The 21,353-nt window shown below is 39.2% G+C and overlaps 2 protein-coding genes across 12 annotated transcripts in view; both read left to right on the top strand.

The window, feature by feature from the left end:
* The window catches only part of LOC127379287 (up-regulator of cell proliferation), a 38,467-nt gene that overhangs the window by 12,092 nt on the left and 5,022 nt on the right, over positions 1 to 21,353 (top strand). For 2 of the 11 annotated variants that reach the window (XM_051428709.1, XM_051428706.1), the window contains exon 5: positions 2,074 to 7,740. In XM_051428709.1, coding sequence (XP_051284669.1) covers positions 2,074 to 6,761 — 4,688 coding nt within the window. In that variant the 3' untranslated portion in view covers positions 6,762 to 7,740. Of the gene's footprint in view, positions 1 to 19; positions 132 to 1,187; positions 1,251 to 1,367; positions 1,486 to 1,606; positions 1,811 to 2,073; positions 7,741 to 21,353 lie in introns of those variants that run through there. The other 9 variants (XM_051428708.1, XM_051428704.1, XM_051428701.1 and 6 more) reach the window with 8 other exon arrangements.
* LOC127379289 (up-regulator of cell proliferation-like) lies at positions 11,967 to 21,246 on the top strand. The gene is made up of 6 exons (XM_051428714.1): positions 11,967 to 12,121; positions 13,102 to 13,179; positions 13,282 to 13,363; positions 13,449 to 13,709; positions 14,003 to 14,263; positions 19,124 to 21,246. Exons 2-6 carry the CDS (start codon positions 13,138 to 13,140, stop codon positions 21,103 to 21,105), a joined length of 2,628 nt encoding a protein of 875 aa, XP_051284674.1. The 5' UTR covers positions 11,967 to 12,121; positions 13,102 to 13,137; the 3' UTR covers positions 21,106 to 21,246.

Raw genomic sequence — 21,353 nt, 5'->3', positions numbered from 1 at the left:
TGCACTGCGAGACTGTGGAGAGTGGAGCTTCAGCTATGGGACAGACTGACCAATGAATACTGCATAGCTGAAAAGAAAAACTCCTGGAAGAAAGAATGCAGCTTCACCAAGAGCACATCTCTTCTACAATGGTGAGTTTCTATGCTTTTTCTTTGTCAGTGATTTTTCTGTTATGTGTGTGATGGTTAACATAACATGGTGAGTAACATATAATTACTATATTATGAACAACCGATTATTCATGTAATATGATATTGTAGAGCTTTCAAGGCTTCCACTTTAAAGTCTTTCTTTGATTTACATACATTGTCAGCATTAGTACAACATCAGCATCAGTACAGTCACTGCAGTTATTTTAATGCTTTATGTGCATTTATTCGGCTTCTTTAAAACGATGATAGTACATGTATTATAGTGAAGGATGTAGAACAGACCTGCCGAGGTCTGCCTGCTGCATGCTCCTCGCAGGGGCGCACACAGCTGAAGTGGAAACTACCGAACACTACTGATATGTAAGGGAAAGTAATAAAGATACCATCTTCTTTCTGAGGTCCATCAGTGATGATAAATTATCTCCAGTCTATCGTTTATAAACGTCCAGAGCATCATCATACTTTACATAATATATACATTTCATATCATAATGTTATATAATCATAATGTTGTTGTTTGCAGCTAAACAACAAATAAAGACCTGAAACCTGCTCTCCTCTTATCAACCCACTGCACACATTTACAGGCACTTTCTACATTTACAGGCCATTAGTTTTCCTTAACAAAATATTTTTTTTTAAATTGAATTGTTTTTAACTGTATATGAAGGGGTAGTTTAAATTGATATGAAACAACTAGAAAAAAAATAATCTTTTTTTTTAGTTTGAGATCCTTGGGTTATTTTCATCAATGTGTTATCAGACTCAGTAGAAGTTCCTTTTACTTGCTAGGACTGGTCTGGAATTTGTGTGGTATCTCTCAATATTTCTGAAGGAGAACTTACTTTTTTAAATGTGGAAAAGTGAATGTTGTGTCAAATTCTATCCGTCACATTAAAGCTAAAGACTGAACAGTATAAATTGTTGTTGTAATTAGGAAAATAATGCATTCAAGAAGGCTGCATGGTATTTTAAACATTGTGAAGTATTTATAGTAGTATAGTCTAGCCTCAGATTTGTCTAATTTCTTTTCAGTGAGAAACTGTTTTAATAATCTTGACCAAGTGTGGGACGACTGAGACGGTACCCACAATGGAGGTAAACACAACTTAAGAAGATACACAAAATAAAATGGAAGTGATTTACCATAAGCTAATGTATATGGGATAATGAGTTGAGTTGTTACATTACGTGCTATATTTGTGATTTATGAAGGAGATCAGTGATGAAGATTCATTTGTTGAACTTTACTGTGAGGCAGTGGAGGACATTCCATCAACACCGTGTCAAGCAACATCTGACAGCAAGGGTGATTGTCAGACAGATCCAAGTGGTAAAGTTCAGCTTTATTCAATCTATTGTTCAGCGGAAAGTTACTAAATGAAGGGCAATCTAAGTAGCTTTCAGTTCAATCACTTTCATTATTATCATCATTATTATTATTATATTCACAGTGCCCTGCCCTCCATTTAAGACAACAGTTTATCGTGTCAGCAGTGAGCAAGTGTCTCTGCATTTGGACACTCCTGCTGGTGAAGTGAAGAGCTACATTGTGACCAGCTGCAGGGAAGGAGAAACTGTGCAAGAGAATACAGAAGACTCAATGCCCAGCAACCCGAGGCCAAACCTTCCTAAGCCTGGAGCATCTACACACACAAGTGAGTAACATGAAAACATAGTTCTAACAAAAATGAGGTATTAAGTCACAAAATCTTTCCCAGAGTGCAGATGCAATACAAAAAGAATGCAAAAGAGGAATAACATGGATAAATACAAACAAACACAAAATTCATCAAAATATACTGTGTACTGGTATTTACTGCTTCCAGGAACTAAAAGCAGCCTTGCAGCATTACTAGACATGTGGGCATATGTGCATGAATTTATTCAACAACATTCAACAAACATTTTATATCCACAGGGACACAACTGGAGGGCTTACTGGAGGATCTGGGATTGGAGCGGCACTACACAGAGAAGCTATCCCTGAGCACAATACTTCAGATTGATGAGAAGACCATCACTGATGAACCTGCCAAGTGTAACTCAGATCTTCCATGGTATTTTCTGAAGAAACTAATGATGGTTAATGTGGTAGCTAGGAATGTGAAATGTACATCTGTATGTGAGTCAAACTGTGATGCTGCATCAGAAAAGACAGAGTTAAATTTTGATGATCTTTTTAATGGTCCACATTCAGGTGACATGCTGAACCCTCTCGACATAATCACTGCTCTCTTTCTGTGTTCTGATGGTTTTGTACAGCAGGAAATGGCACTCAAAATGTCTATGTGTCAGTTTGCTGTGCCTCTGCTGCTTCCCAATTGTGACTCAAAGCAGTGCACACTCATGCTTTGGGCTTTGAGAGATGTTGTTAAAAAGTACAGACCTCAGTCACTTTCAGAATCCAAGGGCTTTATTGAAAACAGAATTGTTGTCTCTGAACTTCCAATGATATCTTTTGTGAGATTGGGTGAGTGCTCCTTGTCCAAGTCAGAGATCCTCAACATGCTTCTGAACAATACTCAGCAGTACCATAATACCTTTGTTCACTGTAACTTGGAGTGTGGTGACAGCCCAAGAAGAATATCCAATGGATTGGCTGAAATTACCTGGTACCTTCCTTGTGGGAACAAAAACATGGATGTTTTCAGTGAACCAGTAGCTGTAGCAAACCTTCGTGGGGACATTGCTTCATTTGAAACACAATTTTCATTTTTGTGTCAGACATCTGAAGCAGTTTTTGTGTTCTTTGACAATTTGGACTCTGAGTGCAAGCTGCTTATCAATCAAAACCACAAAGCACAGATCTTCCTGGTGGGTAACTATCAAAGCCAGAGGTTCAGTGTAGATGCTCTAAAAAAAGTAGCAACTGAGCTGCACTTAACTAACAGCAACATACTTTTGAAGGCTAACCACATGAATGATGCAGACTTTGTCAAAAAATTGCAGAACACAATCAGGGATGTAGTTGAGAACTCAAAGATGAAGATGGGAATTGAGAAGATGGCTGACATTGCCCATGAACTGGGAATCAGGGTTGATGAAGACTGTTCAGAGTGCCAGACTGCCAAGAAAAATGCAGATGCCATCACTACAGAAATTCAAGACATTTTTTCATACAAAGAAGCTCAGCTGCCGTTGCAAGGACAGATTTGGAAGGACCTGACTTGCTTGGAGAAGGAGGAATTTCGGCTTCGGAATGTTGGGTCTAAAGACATAGAAAAGTACAAAAGTGATCTTCAGTTACAGAAAACAAAACTTCGCAAAAAGCAGAACTCTTATGACATGTCAAATGCAATGTCATGTTTCATCAAGGCAATATCAAGCCCAGGGATTGAGAGGTGTTATTTCCTGAAATGGATGCGAATGAACCTCGATAACCTGTCTCGAGAAAAACTGTCTGGCCTCAGGGAGCAGTACAAAAAGAAATACAAAGAAAACAAAGAGGAGATCAAAGACATTGACAGACAACTTTCCAACAGCTCACTAGGGACTGAACACTTCTTCCGTGAAATGGGTCAGATCTATGAAGCATCACTTTCCCTTCCAGAAACAGACCCATCACGACAACAATTACAGCATCTGCCAAGACTGTGTGCACAATTGTTGCTTGATGGATTTCCCATTGAGCTTGTAGATGGAGATGCATCCAACATACCTCTCAGATGGGTGAGCGACGTTCTCTCTCAGCTCAATGACTTGGTGTGTCCTAAGAACAAGATACTGGTAGTCACAGTTCTTGGAGTCCAGAGCACAGGAAAGTCTACTCTCCTCAACACCATGTTTGGAGTGCAGTTTGCAGTCAGCAGTGGTCGATGCACTCGAGGTGCTTTTATGTTGCTCATCAGAATCAATGAAGATCTTAAAAAAGCTCTCAACTGTGACTTCATGGTGATCATTGACACTGAGGGATTAAAGTCACAAGAGCTTGCACAACTGGCCAATAGCCATGAACATGACAATGAGCTTGCAACACTTGTTGTGGGGTTGAGTGACATCACCATTATCAATATTGCAATGGAGAATTCAACAGAAATGAAGGACATCCTACAAATAGTCGTGCATGCTTTTCTCAGGATGAAAGAAGTGGGCAAAAAGCCCAAATGTCAGTTTGTTCACCAGAATGTGTCAGATGTTTCAGCCCATGAGAAGAACTTAAGAGACAGGAAACTGCTCTTGGAACAGTTAAACGAGATGACCCAGGCAGCAGCCAAGATGGAAAAGAAAGAGGAGAACAAGAGTTTCACTGATGTGATGGAGTACAGTCCAGACACTGGGAACTGGTACATCCCTGGACTCTGGAATGGAAACCCACCAATGGCACCAGTCAATGCAGGGTACAGTGAGGCTGTTTATGAGCTCAAGAAAACCATCATCCAAACTTTGGTTAGTTGTGAGTCATCTGCAAATAAAATATTGGATTTTACAGAGTGGATGAAAAGCCTGTGGAATGCAATAAAGCACGAAAACTTCATATTCAGTTTCAGAAACAGCCTAGTGGCTGATGCATACATGAGACTGTGCACAGAATTCAACAAATGGGAATGGGAATTCAAAAAAGAAATGTATACATGGATGACAAATGCTGAAACAAAAATATCTAACTTTGGTACAGTTGCTTTGGAATCGGAGATATCTGACATGGAAAAATATCTCCTTCTTTTGAAAAGTGAAGCTTGCACAGTGCTTTCTAAATGGGAGACAAAGATTCTTGAAAATCTGGAACAGTACTTCAAGCAAACAGAGGGTCATGTCTATCTAGTTGAAGGATACAGAGAGGACTTTGCAAACAGTGCAAAGACTTTTCGACGAGAAATGAAGAACTCTGTGTTTTATCAGCTTGAAGTAGCAGCTGACATCAGACGAGGAATGGCAGGAATTGACAGAATCAAGGAGAAGCACACAAAAGAATTAGAAGGGAGAGTGTGTACATTGATTGAGGAATGTCGGGGGAAAAAAGTTGAGATGACAGACAACGAGCTGGATGAAGAATTTGATAAGATGTGGAATAGAACAGTGAATGAACTATCCTTTCCTGAACTAAAGGCCACAAATATCATCACAAGTGTGTCCCACTGCCTGAGAGACAATCTATCACATAAGGGGAGTTATGTATGTGAATTATTAAGTCAAAAAAGCCTAGAGCATTGTGGACTGGTACCTTTCAAATATACAGCTGAGGGATTCTCCAACAAATGTAAAAAAACATTTGACAAGTTCTTGAAAGTATTCAACATTGAAGAACATGTCAGAGCTTTAGAAAAAATAGCTGACAGCATCATAGATGCTTGCACACAGGTTGTGACTGACAAAATGAAAAGGACAAACAATTACCATGACACTTACATCCAGGAGATCCTACACATGATTGACGAGAGGCTGAAAAACAATCAGGATGTAAAGAGTATAGAGATTGAGTTTGAAGTTTCTCTGAAACAGCACATCTGTGGAGATGCAGTCAGACAGTTTCAGAAAATGCAGAAAGATTTCCTACATGAGAATGATCCCTACAGATGTCTCAGTCAAAACAAAGAAAAGTTTCGTGCTGATTTCAAAGATTTGTTCAATGAACAAGACCAGTGCCAGAAGAAGGCAGAAGAATTCACAGAGTGCTGTTTTAGGCCTGCAGTTGAAGACTTTGTCAACCGTTCCTTGGGTCCTGATATCACTGGTGAAATGCAGACAAGCTTCGAGTTCAGCACACGAATGTTCTTCCAGTATTCCATTTTACTGGATCTGCTCTCAAAGAAAAACTATGTCAAGTATCTGAAATACATTCGCTCATATGAGAAATATGTAAAGGAATGGATACTTGACCGCATTGTGGAACACCTTTCAAATGGATCTAAGATGTTTGAGTTTGAGGATAAACATCTCCAGTCAAGTATCAGGAGCATAAATAATGCTATCAACAAAGCTAAAACAGAGAAGAGTGGCAACTTGAAGACATTTGTTAAAAATGTCTGTCAGGAACTTGGTGATAAACTGGTCATTTCCCAGGATGCTCTTGGTGCTTTCATGATCCTGAATAATGCTGACCAGGAACAGTTTGCTCACTGGCTCACTGAGTGTGTGAAGGACATGGAACACACTCTTAGAGAGAAGTTTAAAGAAACAAACATCCAAATGATACTACAAGCTCTTCATGTGAAACCTCAGAACGAGCTTTTCATCAAACTGATTGGATGTGGTAAACAGTGTCCGTTCTGTGAAGCTCCTTGTGAGGCAGGAGGAAAAGAACATAAAGAGCACTGCACTTCACTCCATCGGCCAGAGGGTCTGGGTATGGCCAAGTGGGATGGGACAGGAAAACTTGTCACTGACATATGCACTTCCTTAGTAATCAGTGATGGGTGTTTTCAATGCAATGCCACAAAAAGTGAATGGCACCCTTATAAGAGTTACACAGATATTTTCCCAGACTGGAGAATTGCTCCAGATAAAAGTCTTGAGGCATCAGACTACTGGAAATATGTACTGGCAAAGTTCAACAATGAGATTGCTGACATTTATAATTTAAAACCTGCTGATATTCCCGAAACTTGGAAAAAAGTCACAGACAAGCAGGCAGAAGCCAGTCTCAAAGAGTCATTTAACATCAAGTGAGAATACTAACCTTCCCCTCACTTGCTTTGAGTGTACAGAGGTACCCACTTGATTGTAGATTGTGATAAATGTGTGTAATCAAACTAATCTGCTTCCACTGTAGGTTAATGTCTTTGAGGTCAACATTAACATACATTAACAGCAGATTATTCTTTCGTTATTTGTTTGGCCTTTTCATGCCTTTATTTGATAGAGACAGCTGGAGATCGACATGAGGGGGAGGGGGAGGGGATGACACGCAGCAAAGGGCCGCAGGTTGGATTTGAACCCGGGTTGCCCGCTCTACCGACCGAGCTAACTGGGCACCCCTTCAACATTTTTAGATACTCTTTGATACTCTGAGTCAATGTGCAAGGTAGAGACATACAAATGGTTCCAGTTTGATGGGTTTGAATTCCTGATCTTTGTGTGAAACAAGAAACAAGTTAAAGTTTCTTCAAATATATGATACATAATCTTTTGGTTTTTTTTAAGCATCTCATATGAAACATTTACATTCTCTATACTTATTTTAAAGATCACCCTTCTTGTGGTACAGTCATAATGGGACAGAATGTTTTTTTCCTGAAGTATGATGTGCATTTGCTTTTGTTTGTGTCTGATGTCAAATATTTACTTTTACCTTTGTTTTTTACACATCACATCACCTGTGTTGTTGCCATAATATGTGATAATAGAGTGTATAATCTGTTTTGTTTATTAATTATCTGATGCAGAATATTTCAAAATACTAAATGATCATTCAGTCTAAATGTTAACATGTAGGTTACGTGAGTTTAATTCTAATCTGAGTATAATATGTGATTTTCTTAACTTAGAATTTATAATCCCTTCAATTAAGAATTAAAGAGTTAAATAACAATCAAATGATAATCCCTTCTATATGTGGTATTGTTTGCATGTATACTCTCATTACTTATTACTCTTATTACTCTTACTTACTCCTGTAAACTGACTCAATAAAGAGACAAATAGGGCAGACTGGCTATGAATGTCTTTAATGTTTCCCAGATCAGAATCACAGCATACAGTGTATAATAACTTCTAAAGTAAACAGAAATATCATCACCTCATTTATTTATATAGTTTTACTATACTTTTTTTTTAATAATCATATTTTTTAAAATTCCATTATTTAACATTTGTCTTCATCTCAAGTCTTGGGTTTCTGAATTCAACAAAGAATGTAAAAACAAGACAACAGGTGCAACTTGGCAATGGAGATCAAGCTGGAGAGTTGTGTGAGTGTCACTGTCTTTGTGTATGTTTACCATTGTGGGCTGTTAACCATGTGCTTCAATGCACCACTGACCTGACACTGGGTCTCCAAATAACCTCAGTGATATGGAGTCATCAGGTGTTGCCTTTTGCTTGGCTGTCTGCAGTTGTCGGGCACGTTAAGAATGAACCGAAATCCAGCCCAAACTGTGAGAACCACAGGGCTGCAGTGAGTCACTTTATAACATAGACGAGGCAGAGTGTGTGTCCACGTACATCCAGTCTGATCCACTGTTACACTCTTCACTGCTACATCACATCACTGTAAGGTCAACACAACCTCCACACCCACAATGCAACACAGTGTGAGGAAGGAAAAAGTCGGACCACGTGTGTGATCTCATTACTCTATGAGGATGTGAGGCATCTTATGGTGTCAAAGCCCTCATGTCTGTCCCACGTGTGATTAAGTGGCTACATGTAAACTCTGCTACATGTGAAGTAAGCTAACATTTCACTGTCTCAGTTTAGAAGTCCTGACCATCAACCACTGGCCAGTTCTTTACACCATCATCACATTAGTTAACTGGACAAAGGTGGCTTTTACCAGAGCTCTTAGCCTCTGAGATGTTTCCATAAATACTCTGAAGTCACACAGATTCATCAGGAGTAGAGTCGGATCGCGATATAAAGCTAAAGCTTGAACACAAAAAGAGTAGTTGATCCTTCAATGAAACCACAGACTGAAACTGGTGTTCTGATTTTAAAATGTAATATTCATTGGAAACTAGTGGAGATACATTTCTGCTACAGTGACTATCCTGGTAAGAAATCATGATGCTACAGGATGCCCACATGATAACGGGCAACACAATGAGACAAAGTGAAGTCATTTTCTAACGGCATGAAAAGTGATCAGTGCAAAGCATTTTTACTCACCAGTAAATTTGAAACCTCAAGTTAGTGGCCATTTTTTTGCAAACTGCACCTGTTGTCTTTTGTTGTCACAAAATAAGCGTTTCATTCATTCCTTCAACAAAAAAGAAAAAAAGAAAAACAAACAAGAAACTTAATATTTACAAATATTTTGTCTGTTTGATTCTTACACTTAGAAATGTACAGTTTTGATCCTCTTCCAGATGTTGTGTGTCTGTCTCTGTCCTGCCACCCAGTTTGGTATTTTTCTTCACACATCCAGTTTCCTCAGAGTGGGCAGACTGCAGTCAATGGCGCCCTCCAGTGTTAGCTTATAAAATAGACACGGAAAAATCGGAGCAGACTAAATACCTTGTTTCTGTTCTCACCTCCAGTGGCGTGGTGAGGATTACTTCACAACCTCTCACTGCCTCCTTATCCACAGGAGTGAGTACAAAAGGGTTCATGTGGATCTGATCAGACATATCAGATCCTTCGTAGGACAGATCAGCAAGGTATCCTTCCTGGCAAACATTGTGGGTAGAAAGATGGCCGTGCCTTTGAATGTCCTTATTTGCTAGAGATCAGTTCATCCTCTCTTTTGATTTTGATTTCTACATTTAAGTTTTTTTCCAATCTCCTCCCAAAGTCCCTTTCCCACAGTGTGCACCTCTACTGTCCATCATCTGTTCCACAGCATTTATCCACCTGCAGCACTCCCAAGTCAGTTGATTTGTGTTTTACATTGTGCACATTTCCCTTTCAGTGGGCTTACAAAATCTCAGGAGGGGGGTTAAGGGACACAGCAGGAAGGAACCGTGATCCTGTCCACCTCCATGTAAAACAAGGAACTTTATGTACGTCAGAAATAAAAGTAATAAGAAATTTGTATGAGAAACGGATTCAATGTAGATCTTTTACCAAGCGGACATCCTATTTATGCTGCAACTAACATTTATTTTTTATTTTTTTATTATCTCTGCTGGTTGTTTTCAATTTACTGTTTGTTCTATAAAATGTAAATAAATATTAAACAATTCCCATCACTGTTTTCATTCTTTAACAATTAACCAACAGTCAAAGATATGTATTTACTTCATATTTTCACATGAGACCAAGAATGCAACAGATTGTCAAAAGCGAGAAAATTTAAGCTAGGTAACATTGTACATAAATTATTCATCTATCATGCAGGGAAATTGCAGATACATTTTCTATCAGTCCATTAATACCTTCAGCTCTACTTCCTCCTGCAGTGATTACGGAGAGACTGAAGTGAAACTATCCTGTAAGTTGGTTAATTGATTGGTTGAACAACTGCTTGGTTTTAAAGACAGTTTAAAAAGTAAAAATGCATTACATTCCCTAATTCCAGCTGCAATGTGATGATTTCGACTGCTGTCTGTATCACTGTGAACTGAATATCTTTGGGTTTTGAAGCGATGGTTGAACACAACAAGACATCTGGTCACATCACCATGAGCTGTAGGAAATTGTGATGGGATGTTTTCATTATGGAGTAACACTGTAAAGACCAAATGATTAATTATGAAAATAATCGCTTTCAGATTTATTGATAACATATTATTCCAACCCTAAAAGTACGGAAGCCCTGAAGTGAGAAAAAAAAATCCTGGGCATCCATTTTCTAAGATCTAAATTATTTTCTCACCTGTGTTTATGACTAACAGAATAAAGTGAGCACTCTGCACTGCCACACTTAATCTAGAGGACAAATAATTAACTTATGAATACCACGTAGCTGAAAAAAAGATTTCAGTTTTGCCATGGGCAAATCCCTACACACTTCACATTGCCCACAAATTTAGTTTTACTGATAACTAGGTAATCATTTACTGTTTCTGGAAAACAAAAGAGAAAGTGACCTACCTGGTGTGATAAAAGGAGTGAAGTTCAGGTTGTTTATTATCCTATGAACAACAATTACAGTGAAGCAGTCATTGGCAATGATATCCTGAGATCTCAGGCCCCCTCCAACAATGCTTAGGCCTATGTAAATATATAACAAAGGAGGAGAGGTGGTACTGTAAAATAAAGTGTGAGTTAAACTAGACAGTTTTTATTGTGGGTCAATGTAATATTCCAGAATATGATGATGATGATAATATAGTTGCTGTGTTAGTGTTAGTCCCTATTAAAATATAAATATAACATAATTTGAAAGCAGGATCTAATCTGAATTCAACATTTTGAATACATTGTTGCCATAAATTGTTGCTGTTCAGTTCTGGTCTGATTTGTGTTCAAACTGGATTTTTACAAACAAGCCAATGGATGTAGGAATTAAGTCATATTGGATGACAGGTTGATTTTTTTATCCTTCATTGTCATTGTACATGGACCCAACATGGAAAATCCAAATCCGATGGCTGACAGCAAGACGCTGCAACCTGTGCTCAATAGTACCCCCAGTTTGTGCTTCTTATTAAGTGTAACTGAGTAATTCATATAGTGAATATTTTTGTTACTTGACTGGGCTACAAAGTTTGAATGTGTAAGACTGTGACATATATTTGTAAATATATAGTCTATGCTCAAACTCCTTTACCTTACCATGGTATTGTTGTATTCTTGGAGAAGTGTGTACTGTGTGTACTTGTCCTTTTACAAAGTTTTTTCTAATACTGCAACACTACCAACTTAATCTTAAGTCAAATTTTAGTCTCTATCAGGCATGTTTGTTTTGTCTGTTCATGAGCTAATGTCCTCTGTAGAGTACTTTATTAGTGACCTCAGTCCAACTCCAATGCAAGCTCCATGTTGGGCATGAAACGTACAAAATTATTGGGATGGCAATACATAATGGTTATTACATAATATATCCATGACAAACAACAAACAAAATGGCAAAAAACACTGAAAAAATGCAAATCCAACTACTCTGATTACAAAGCCATAACCACTCAAATATCCACTCCCTATAGGCTCCTCTATTTCAGCCAATCCCTGCCTTCAGCAAAGGGGGATACCGGGACAAGTAAGTTTCTCTTTAGTGGAAATCAGATCATCTATTTCTAGGAAAACAAAACAGAAAGTAACTTCGCCTGACAGAATAAAGGGAGGGACCTGTTATTGTACTGACATAAGTGCAGAGCTGTATCCTCGGAAATACTACCTATAGCAGAACATTGCATGTACAGAAGACAAAAACTCCTGGATAAAAGATTGGATACTATCTTTACCATGTATAAATCTCTCCTACAAAGGTAGGCCCCCCCTCTCTCTTTTAAGACCTATTACATATGAGCTTTAATCCTCCCATAGTGGGCTGATTACAGTATTGTTAGTAGTGTTATTTTTAGTGCTGGGCAAGTTAACGCGTTATTATCGCGTTAACGCATTCATTAATTAACGCCGACGTATTTTATCTCGCATTTACGCCATTTTTCTAAATAACTATTATTATTTTGAAAGTCCGTTGCTCACTGGCTCTAAATACAACATCCAGACAAATCATGGGTCACAGGAGGGGAGTGTAGGGAGGCTCCGGCAGACTACGTTGGATGCAGTGTGTGGGAGAAGTACAGACAAGCTAACAAATGCCATAGTGAAGTGCATAGCTTCAGACTGCTGGCCGATTAGTATTGTGGAAGATAGGATCTATAGAAGAAGAATGCACGAGTTGTATGAAAAGAAGAGGACTACAAAAGCGACGGCGTTACATCGTGCACCAACTCTTGCTCTCACTGGAGACTACTGGACATCGCCTGGGTAACCATAGTTACCTCGGAGTTACAGTGCATTATATTGATGGACAGTGGGAGCTGCATTCACATGCTCTGACCGTAATGAAAACAGAGAGACATTTTGCTTGCACAGCAGTGGAATGTTTCAAATAAAGTCAGCACACTGAGCACAGATAGTGCAAGAAATGTTTTAACTGCTACTGTGTAAAGGCAATACTGCTGTTAAAAAGCAACTTATTTGTTGTGTAAAGTTGTGTAAAGTACTTTTAAAATAATAATGCGCAATACACTACTTTTGAATTCATTATTGATATATTTCTGCGAGTAACCATGCCATTTATTGCGATTAAACATTTTAACTGTGCCCAGCACTAGTTATTTTTTGATATTGTAGACTAGTAGGTTGTAGAGTATTTGTATTTTTAACTATGTGATTGTTGGGTAAAATCAATTGCTGTTGGGGAGGAAGGTATTACAAAGTTCTTCTCTATTACTTTCAGTGAGATGCAGTGTGAATAATCAGAACCAAATGTGAGATGGCTGAAAGTGTACCCACAATGGAAAGCTCAGATGAGGAGGTAACAATCTTTTTTACAACTCTAAACTTACAGTTAATAATTAAAAAAGTATTAAATGAATGGGATTCTGATTACAATTGATTTTTTACACAAATTACCAAGGAGTTCTATGATGCAACTGAATCCTTCCCTGAGCAAAACTGTGAGAAAGGAGAGAACACTCCACCAACAGCACAGTCTGACTGTAAGTGTGTCTGTCAATTACTGATCCAATTTAAAGACTGAATACACACTGTATACTGAGATGCACTTCTCTTCTCTTATTTCAGATGTCCCTCCACCTGAAGTAACAGTTCTCAATGCTGATCAGGAGACTGTTTCTCTTGGTTTACCACTCACTGATCACTCTGTTGGGTATAAACTGCAAGTAGATTACTCCTGTGACACACATAGAGACAGTTTGATCACAAAGGACTACGGCACTGTGAAGGTTGAGGGACTGAATCCTGGGACTGAATACACTTTCAGTATCACAAGGATTGCAGATAATGGAAGTCAAAGCAAAGCAACCTCGCTATCTGTCTTCACAGGTAAATCTGTAAATCAGTAAAAAAACAACAAAGAAACTAAAACAAACATTAAAGACAGTGTTGTCTGAATGGTATTTGGACTCATATACAATTGTACTTTTACACTGATGCTTTCAAGTTATGTTATAAAGGTTAGTATATATAGTATATATGTATACAGTATGTGTATGTGTCTTTATCTTTTACCACACCTCTTGTGCTTGGTAGTCACACTGCACCTTAAGTGTAGTCAAACCTTGACAGAACTTGAATCTCCATTATATGTGAAATATAATTGTATATTATCCCCACAGAGCCCAGCCCTCCTGCACAGATTGCTGTCTATCAGGCCAGCAGTGAGTCACTGTCTCTGCGTTGGGACCCTCCTGTTGGTGAAGTGGAGAGTTACATTGTGACTTGTTGCAGTGAGGGAGAAACTGTGCAAGAGTTGACAACAGACACAAACAACCTGACTCTCAGCGACCTGAAGCCAGGGGCGTGTTACTCCCTCCATGTTTCTGCACAACATAGGAATGGAAGAATAAGCAAGGCGACTGTAAAGTCTGCCCACACAAGTAAGTGAAATAAAATCATTATTGTAATGATTTTTCACAATAGAGTCAACTATTTTTTTGAGTCTCTGTTTAGACTATGTATTCAAATAAAAGAGGAATAAATTATTTAAAATAAAATACAGCCCTCTCTGCAGAGACAAAAGCTCAATTAAAATTAAAGCTGCAAAAAGCAGCGTCACGTGCCGTCGGGTTGTGCTGCGGCCACGTTACGTGCCGTCGTAACAAGCGCGGACCACAACATGAAAATGTCACGTAAATCAGCTCAAAATTGCCACGCAGGACTTACTTCCTGTTGCCACTTGGTGGCGCTATCACTATGTGTTCAGGGCGGGACTCTTATCAGACAAGTGAAGTTTGGAGCCGATTGGACAATGTACACTCAAGTTAAAGCAAATTCTTGTTTCGTGGCGATACATCAAAATTTATCGCCACGCCACACACACGCCCCCTCACCACAGTCAACACATATCAACAACAATGTGTTTTACATTTTATGAGTACATTTCAGCTGGATCTAGGAGTAGAACATGAAAGCATAAAACGTGATACTTCCTGTAGTTCTTCATTTTAAAGAGCGCCACCTAGTGGCGATGGCCTGAAATTGTGCACAATGGCTAAGGAAGACATGGGGAACTATGGACCCAAGGTTGGTGTCAATCGGACATACCAATGTGGAAAAATACTCCACTTCCTCTTTTGAACAAAAATCCACAGGAAGTGCTAATTTTATAACATGCTTATTTTTAGAATTATCAAAATTCTTTCAATTAGTTTATTATTAGGACGGTCCCCAGATGTTACGTGCAACATTTTGTGAGAATCGGACAAAGCACGAAAAAGAAGTTTACGGACATTTTGTGCTCTAGCCGAAAAAAACCTCGGGGGGGTAATGTGCGTGGCCTATATGGGGAGATTCAGCTTCATTCACCGAACGCGTGGATACATGTTTTTTGAATGTGTGACAAATTATACAAAAGTTATTAGCCTAAATGCACTTTAAAATATAAAACGTGATACTTCCTGTTGCCACTAGGTGGCGCTCTGAGTATTACTGAATATTATCCCATAGACGTGTTCAGGGCGGGACTCTTATCAGACATGTGAAGTTTCATTGCAGTCGGATCATGTACGCAGAAGTTATGACGAATCCCTCTTTTTATGGCGAAGGATTGAAATTGGATGCCACGGGACGCCACGCCACGGGCAGGAGGTTTGACAAAAAAAACTGAAGAGCACAACTTTTAATGGTGAATGTGTTTAGATGGCTGTGTCCAAATCTGAAGTCGGTCCAATAAATGCCCTAGGAGGAGTTCGTTCATGTACAACGTGTGCAAATCGCGACAAAATCCAAAATTGCCGACTTCCTGTTGGGTTTGAGGTATGGGTCCAAAAGACTTTTTTGCTTCTTTTATCATCATACACATGCGTAGCAATTTTCATACATGTCAGTCATACGTGTCTTGGGGGCTGACTCTGGGGGGCGTGGCTAAGCCATTTTGCGACGCCCATCCACGGGACCAAGACAGTACCTCGGCGTTCAGAACCACCGAATGCTGTGCAAATTTTCACGAGTTTTCAGGCATGTTTAGACCCCCCAAAAGTTGGAATTTTTTTGATTTTTGCCGCATCGCCATGACAACATGGTTCCATGCAAATTCTTAAGATTCATAATATGTGATTCTTATCCTCCTATGGAGCTTTTCACATAATTTCAGCTGGATCTGGACAATATGCTTGAAGATATAAATAAAAGTACGAAAAATACATTTCCTTTCACCACTAGGGGGTGCTCTCACTATTATCAGACAAGTGAAGTTTGGAGCCGATTGGACAATGTACACTCAAGTTATAGCAAATTTGTGTTTTGTGGCGGTACATCAAAATTTCCCGGCACGCCACAGACACGCCCACTTACCGCAGTCATCACATATCATCAACAATGTGTTTTGCATTTTATAAGTAAATTTCAGCTAGATCTGATCATCCTGCTAGGAGTAGAACATGAAAGTATAAAACGTGATACTTCCTGTTGCCACTAGGTGGCGCTCTGACTATTACTGAATATTATCACATAGACGTGTTCAGGGCGGGACTGTTATCGAACATGTGAAGTTTCGTTGCAGTTGGATCATGTACGCAGAAGTTATGATTAATCCCTCTTTCATGGCGAAGGTTTGAAATTGGATGCCACGGGACGCCTCGCCACGGGCACAATGTTGGACGAAAAAAACTGACTGCACTGACCAATTTTGAAGTAGATCCAATAAAACCTGTAGGAGGAGTTAGTTAAAATAGAAGCCCTGAAATGCCAAAAATGACATCACAGTGTGACATTCGTTCAAAATGGCCAACTTTGACGGCACGCCACGGACCCGCCCTTCAACGTACAGTCATAAATAGCACAACTTGTAATCAGCAACATTATTCAAGAGTACTGTCAAGTTTTGAAGCAGATCTGATAAATTCCAAAGGAGTTTGTTCAAATACAAGACCACAGACTTCAAAATGGCCAACTTTGACGGCACGCCACGGACACGCCCTTCAACGTACAGTGAAAAAATCAACAGCGTTCATTCAGCACCATTTTGTGACTGTACTGACCAATTTTGAAGCAGATCCCAGAAATTCCCTAGGACGAGTTCGTTCAAATGCAAGGCGAAAATTCACAGAAAATGACCACGGACTTAAAAATGGCCAACTTTGACGGCACGCCACGGACACGCCCTTCAACGTACAGTTACAAATTGAACAGCGTTCATTCAGCACCATGTTTTGACTGTACTGACCAATTTTGAAGCAGATCCGATAAATTCCCAAGGAGGAGTTCGTTCAAATACAAGCCCAAAGAGTCAAAATGACCACAAAGTGATGAAAATTAAAAATTGAAATTGCAGACTTCCTGTGGGTTTCTGGGCATGGGTCTAAGAGGCTTTTCTGCTTTATTTATCATGATACACATGCGTAGCAATTTTCGTACATGTGGGCCTTACGTGTCTTGGGGGCTGATTCTGGGGGGCGTGGCTTAGACGTTTGGCGGCGCCCGTGCACGGGGACAATGTCATATCAATATTTTAGCTATGTTTGAATTTTGTGCAAATTTTCATTCCATTTTGAGGATGTTGCGGGGGCCTAATATGCGGTTGAACTTCCAAAGGTATAATAATAATAATTCCTAGAGGAACAATAGGGTCTTTCAGTGCTCGATCCCTAATAAAGTTTTGATATTAAAGCTCCTTCACACCAGTGGTCCACCAACACAGAGATCCTCTTAGGATGATGTGGGTTTGTAGAGACATTACTTTATTGTCATGGAATTCTGAATGTCTGCAAGATATAGTATGTAAACATGGACATGTTTACTGGACATGTGTGATTATGTGAATCTGAAACATAGTGGGTCAATAGTATAAAAACACTTCCCTATAGCATTTCCTAATGACATTAATACCAAACATACCTCAGGCTTCAAGAACTAGGAGGGGATTTGTGACATCTTTGCCCTTTTATGAACAACCCTCCCCAAAACTTCCATATAAAGCTTATCATATCTACAGACTGGACGCAGTTAGCTGCAACCATTGGCCGCACTGATGATTTTCAAGAAAGTGTTGACCTGTATCACTGTTACTGCTGCACTTCCATTAAAAACAGGTAACAGCAGCTTCTGACAGGATGAAACTTACAGTGAGACAACATCTCGACTTAACTGACCTGTGTGTCTGAGCCCTTTGGTGACCCGTGGAGTCCCTATTAAATGATACATTTCCCCCTATCAATACTATATTCCATTTCTGTCAATAGATCTAAATGTTACACACTGAACCTTTAATTTATCAAGCTGCTTTAAAGCAGCAACAAGTGAGATAAACTGAATAGTTTGACAGAAAGTTGGAATGTTAAAACAAAACCTGACTTAGGATTTCTGAACTAGCTATTTACTTAATGTATTTTTGTTCAAGAGTCAAAAATATTGTATTTACAGTGCCGTAGTTGCAACAAGTAGGTTTGAGAAAAGACAACAGATTTATTGGTCTGCTGCTTTCACAGTTACTGCTCAATAATGAAAATGTACTTTTCTCCATTACAGTGCAAATGCATTTATTCTAGACTCAGTTGCTAGTTTATTAAGTGCAACAAAAGCTAAATGAGTGCAGTCTAATAATACAACAGTTACAATACAATACACACCTACAATAAATTCTTTCTGAAGATTTAAATGATGTGTATTGTGAAGTGTTTTTAAGAGATTCACAAAAATGGATATTTTTTACGTTACATAGAGGCTTTTTAGAATATTTTGGCTCCCCTCACTGATATAAATGGGGTCATATTCTTGACTGGAAACATTACAAATTGGCATGGCATATGCACAGCCCAATGCAGGAGGGCTCTGCAGTGGATAAACCGTCACCCACCATCATTGTTGTCTGCACAATAACAAAAAACTATTTTATTACTTCTTATTTATTCATCCATATGATCACTCATTCATCCATATATTAATCAATTATTATATAATTTTTGTTTTGTGAGTAGCATAAAGGGACTACAACTTGCATGTTTTAGAAGAATAAATGAATCTTGTACCTTGTATTAGAACCTCCTGTCAGTGTAATACCATACAATTCAACAGCACAACAAAATTAAGCCTCCAAAAGGACCTTGAATTTAAATGAACAAAACTAAAAACAATATAATACATTTCGTAAAGGTAGGATTTAGTGCAGCACTCTTGTATTATACTGCATTAGTTTCAGCTAGGCTTAACTGATGAACTGGCAACTGAGTATATTACAATTAATTTTGATTTAGTATTTAAATAAATTCTGGATTTAATAATCATTGTAATCATGTCTACAGAGACACAACTTGAGAGCTTCTTGGAGGATCTGGGATTGGAGCGGCATTACACAGAGAAGCTATCCCTGAGCACGATACTTCAGATTGATGAGAAGACCATCACTGATGACACTGTTAAGTGTAATTCAGATCTTCCATGGTATTTGTTGAAGAAACTGATGATGGTTAATGTGACAGCTAGGAATGTGAAATTTCCATCCATGTGTGAGTCAAACTGTTGGAATCAGTCAGGAATTACAGAGTTAGATCTTGATAATCTGGTAAACAGTCCACATTCAGGTGACATGCTGAACCCCCTTGACATAATCACTGCTCTCTTTCTGTGTTCTGATGGTTTTGTACAGCAGGAAATGGCACTCAAAATGTCTATGTGTCAGTTTGCTGTGCCTCTGTTGCTTCCCAATTGTGACACAAAGCAGTGCACACTCATGCTTTGGGCTTTGAGAGACATTGTTAAAAAGTACAGACCTCAGTCACTTTCAGAATCCAAGGGCTTTATTGAAAACAGAATTGTTGTCTCTGAACTTCCAATGATATCTTTTGTGAAACTGGGTGAGTGCTCCTTGTCCAAGTCAGAGATCCTCAATAAGCTTCTGAGCAATTCTCAGCAGTACCATGATACCTTTGTTCATCATGATATGGAGTGTGGTGACAGCCCAAGGAGAATATCCAATGGATTGGCTGAAACTACCTGGTACCTTCCTTGTGGGAACAAAAACATGGATGTTTTCAGTGAGCCAGTAGCTGTAGCGAACCTTCGTGGGGACATTGCTTCATTTGAAACACAATTTTCATTTTTGTGTCAGACATCTGAAGCAGTTTTTGTGTTCTTTGACAATTTGGACTCTGAGTGCAAGCTGCTTATCAATCAAAACCACAAAGCACAGATCTTCTTGGTTGGTAACCATCAAAGCCAGAGGTTCAGTGTAAATGGTCTAAAAAAAGTTGCAACTGAGCTGGGCTTAACTAACAGCAACATACTTTTGAAAACTAAGCACATGAATGATGCAGACTTTGTCAAAATATTGCGGAACACAATCAGGGATGTAGTTGAGAACTCAAAGATGAAGATGGGAATTGAGAAAATGGCTGACATTGCCCATGAACTGGGAATCAGGGTTGATGAAGACTGTTCGGAGTGCCAGACTGCCAAGAAAAATGCAAATGCCATCACTGCAGAAATTCAAGACATTGTTTCATACAAAGAAGCTCAGCTGCCGTTGCAAGGACAAATATGGAAGGACCTGACTTGCTTGGAGAAGGAGGAATTTCGGCTTCGGAAAGGTGGATTTGAAAACATAGAAAAGTACAAAAGCGATCTCCAGGTACAGAAAAACAAACTTCGGGAAAAACAGAACTCTTATGACATGTCACATGCAATAACATGTTTCATCAACGCAATATCAAGCCCAGGGATTGAGAGGTGCTATTTCCTGAAATGGATGCGAATGAACCTCGATAACCTGTCTCGAGAAAAACTGTCTGGCCTCAGGGAGCAGTACAAAAATAAATATAAACATTCTGAGAACAAAGAGGAGATCAAAGACATTGACAGACAACTTTCCAACAGCTCACTGGGGACTGAACACTTCTTCCGTGAAATGGGTCAGATCTATGAAGCTTCAGTTTCCCTTCCAGAAACAGACCCATCACGAAAACAATTACAGCATCTGCCAAGACTGTGCGCACAATTGTTGCTTGATGGATTTCCCATTGAGCTTGTAGATGGAGATGCATCCAACATACCTCTCAGATGGGTGAGTGATGTTCTTTATCAGCTCAATGACTTGGTGTCTCCTAAGAACAAGATACTGGTAGTCACAGTTCTTGGAGTCCAGAGCACAGGAAAGTCTACTCTCCTCAACACCATGTTTGGAGTGCAGTTTGCAGTCAGCAGTGGTCGATGCACTCGAGGTGCTTTTATGTTGCTCATCAGAATCAATGAAGATCTCAAAAAAGCTCTCAACTGTGACTTCATGTGATCATTGACACTGAGGGATTAAAGTCACCAGAGCTTGCACAACTGGACAATAGCCATGAACATGACAATGAGCTTGCAACACTCGTTATAGGGTTGAGTGACATCACCATTATTAATATTGCAATGGAGAATTCAACAGAAATGAAGGACATCCTACAAATAGTCGTCCATGCTTTTCTCAGGATGAAAGAAGTGGGCAAAAAGCCCAAATGTCAGTTTGTTCACCAGAATGTGTCAGATGTTTCAGCC

This window comes from Dicentrarchus labrax, unplaced genomic scaffold (assembly GCF_905237075.1).
Source record: "Dicentrarchus labrax unplaced genomic scaffold, dlabrax2021, whole genome shotgun sequence".
NCBI classification, from domain to species: Eukaryota; Metazoa; Chordata; class Actinopteri; family Moronidae; genus Dicentrarchus; species Dicentrarchus labrax.
Note: the sequence above shows the minus strand (reverse complement) of the source record. Positions and strands in the feature narration are given on the sequence as shown.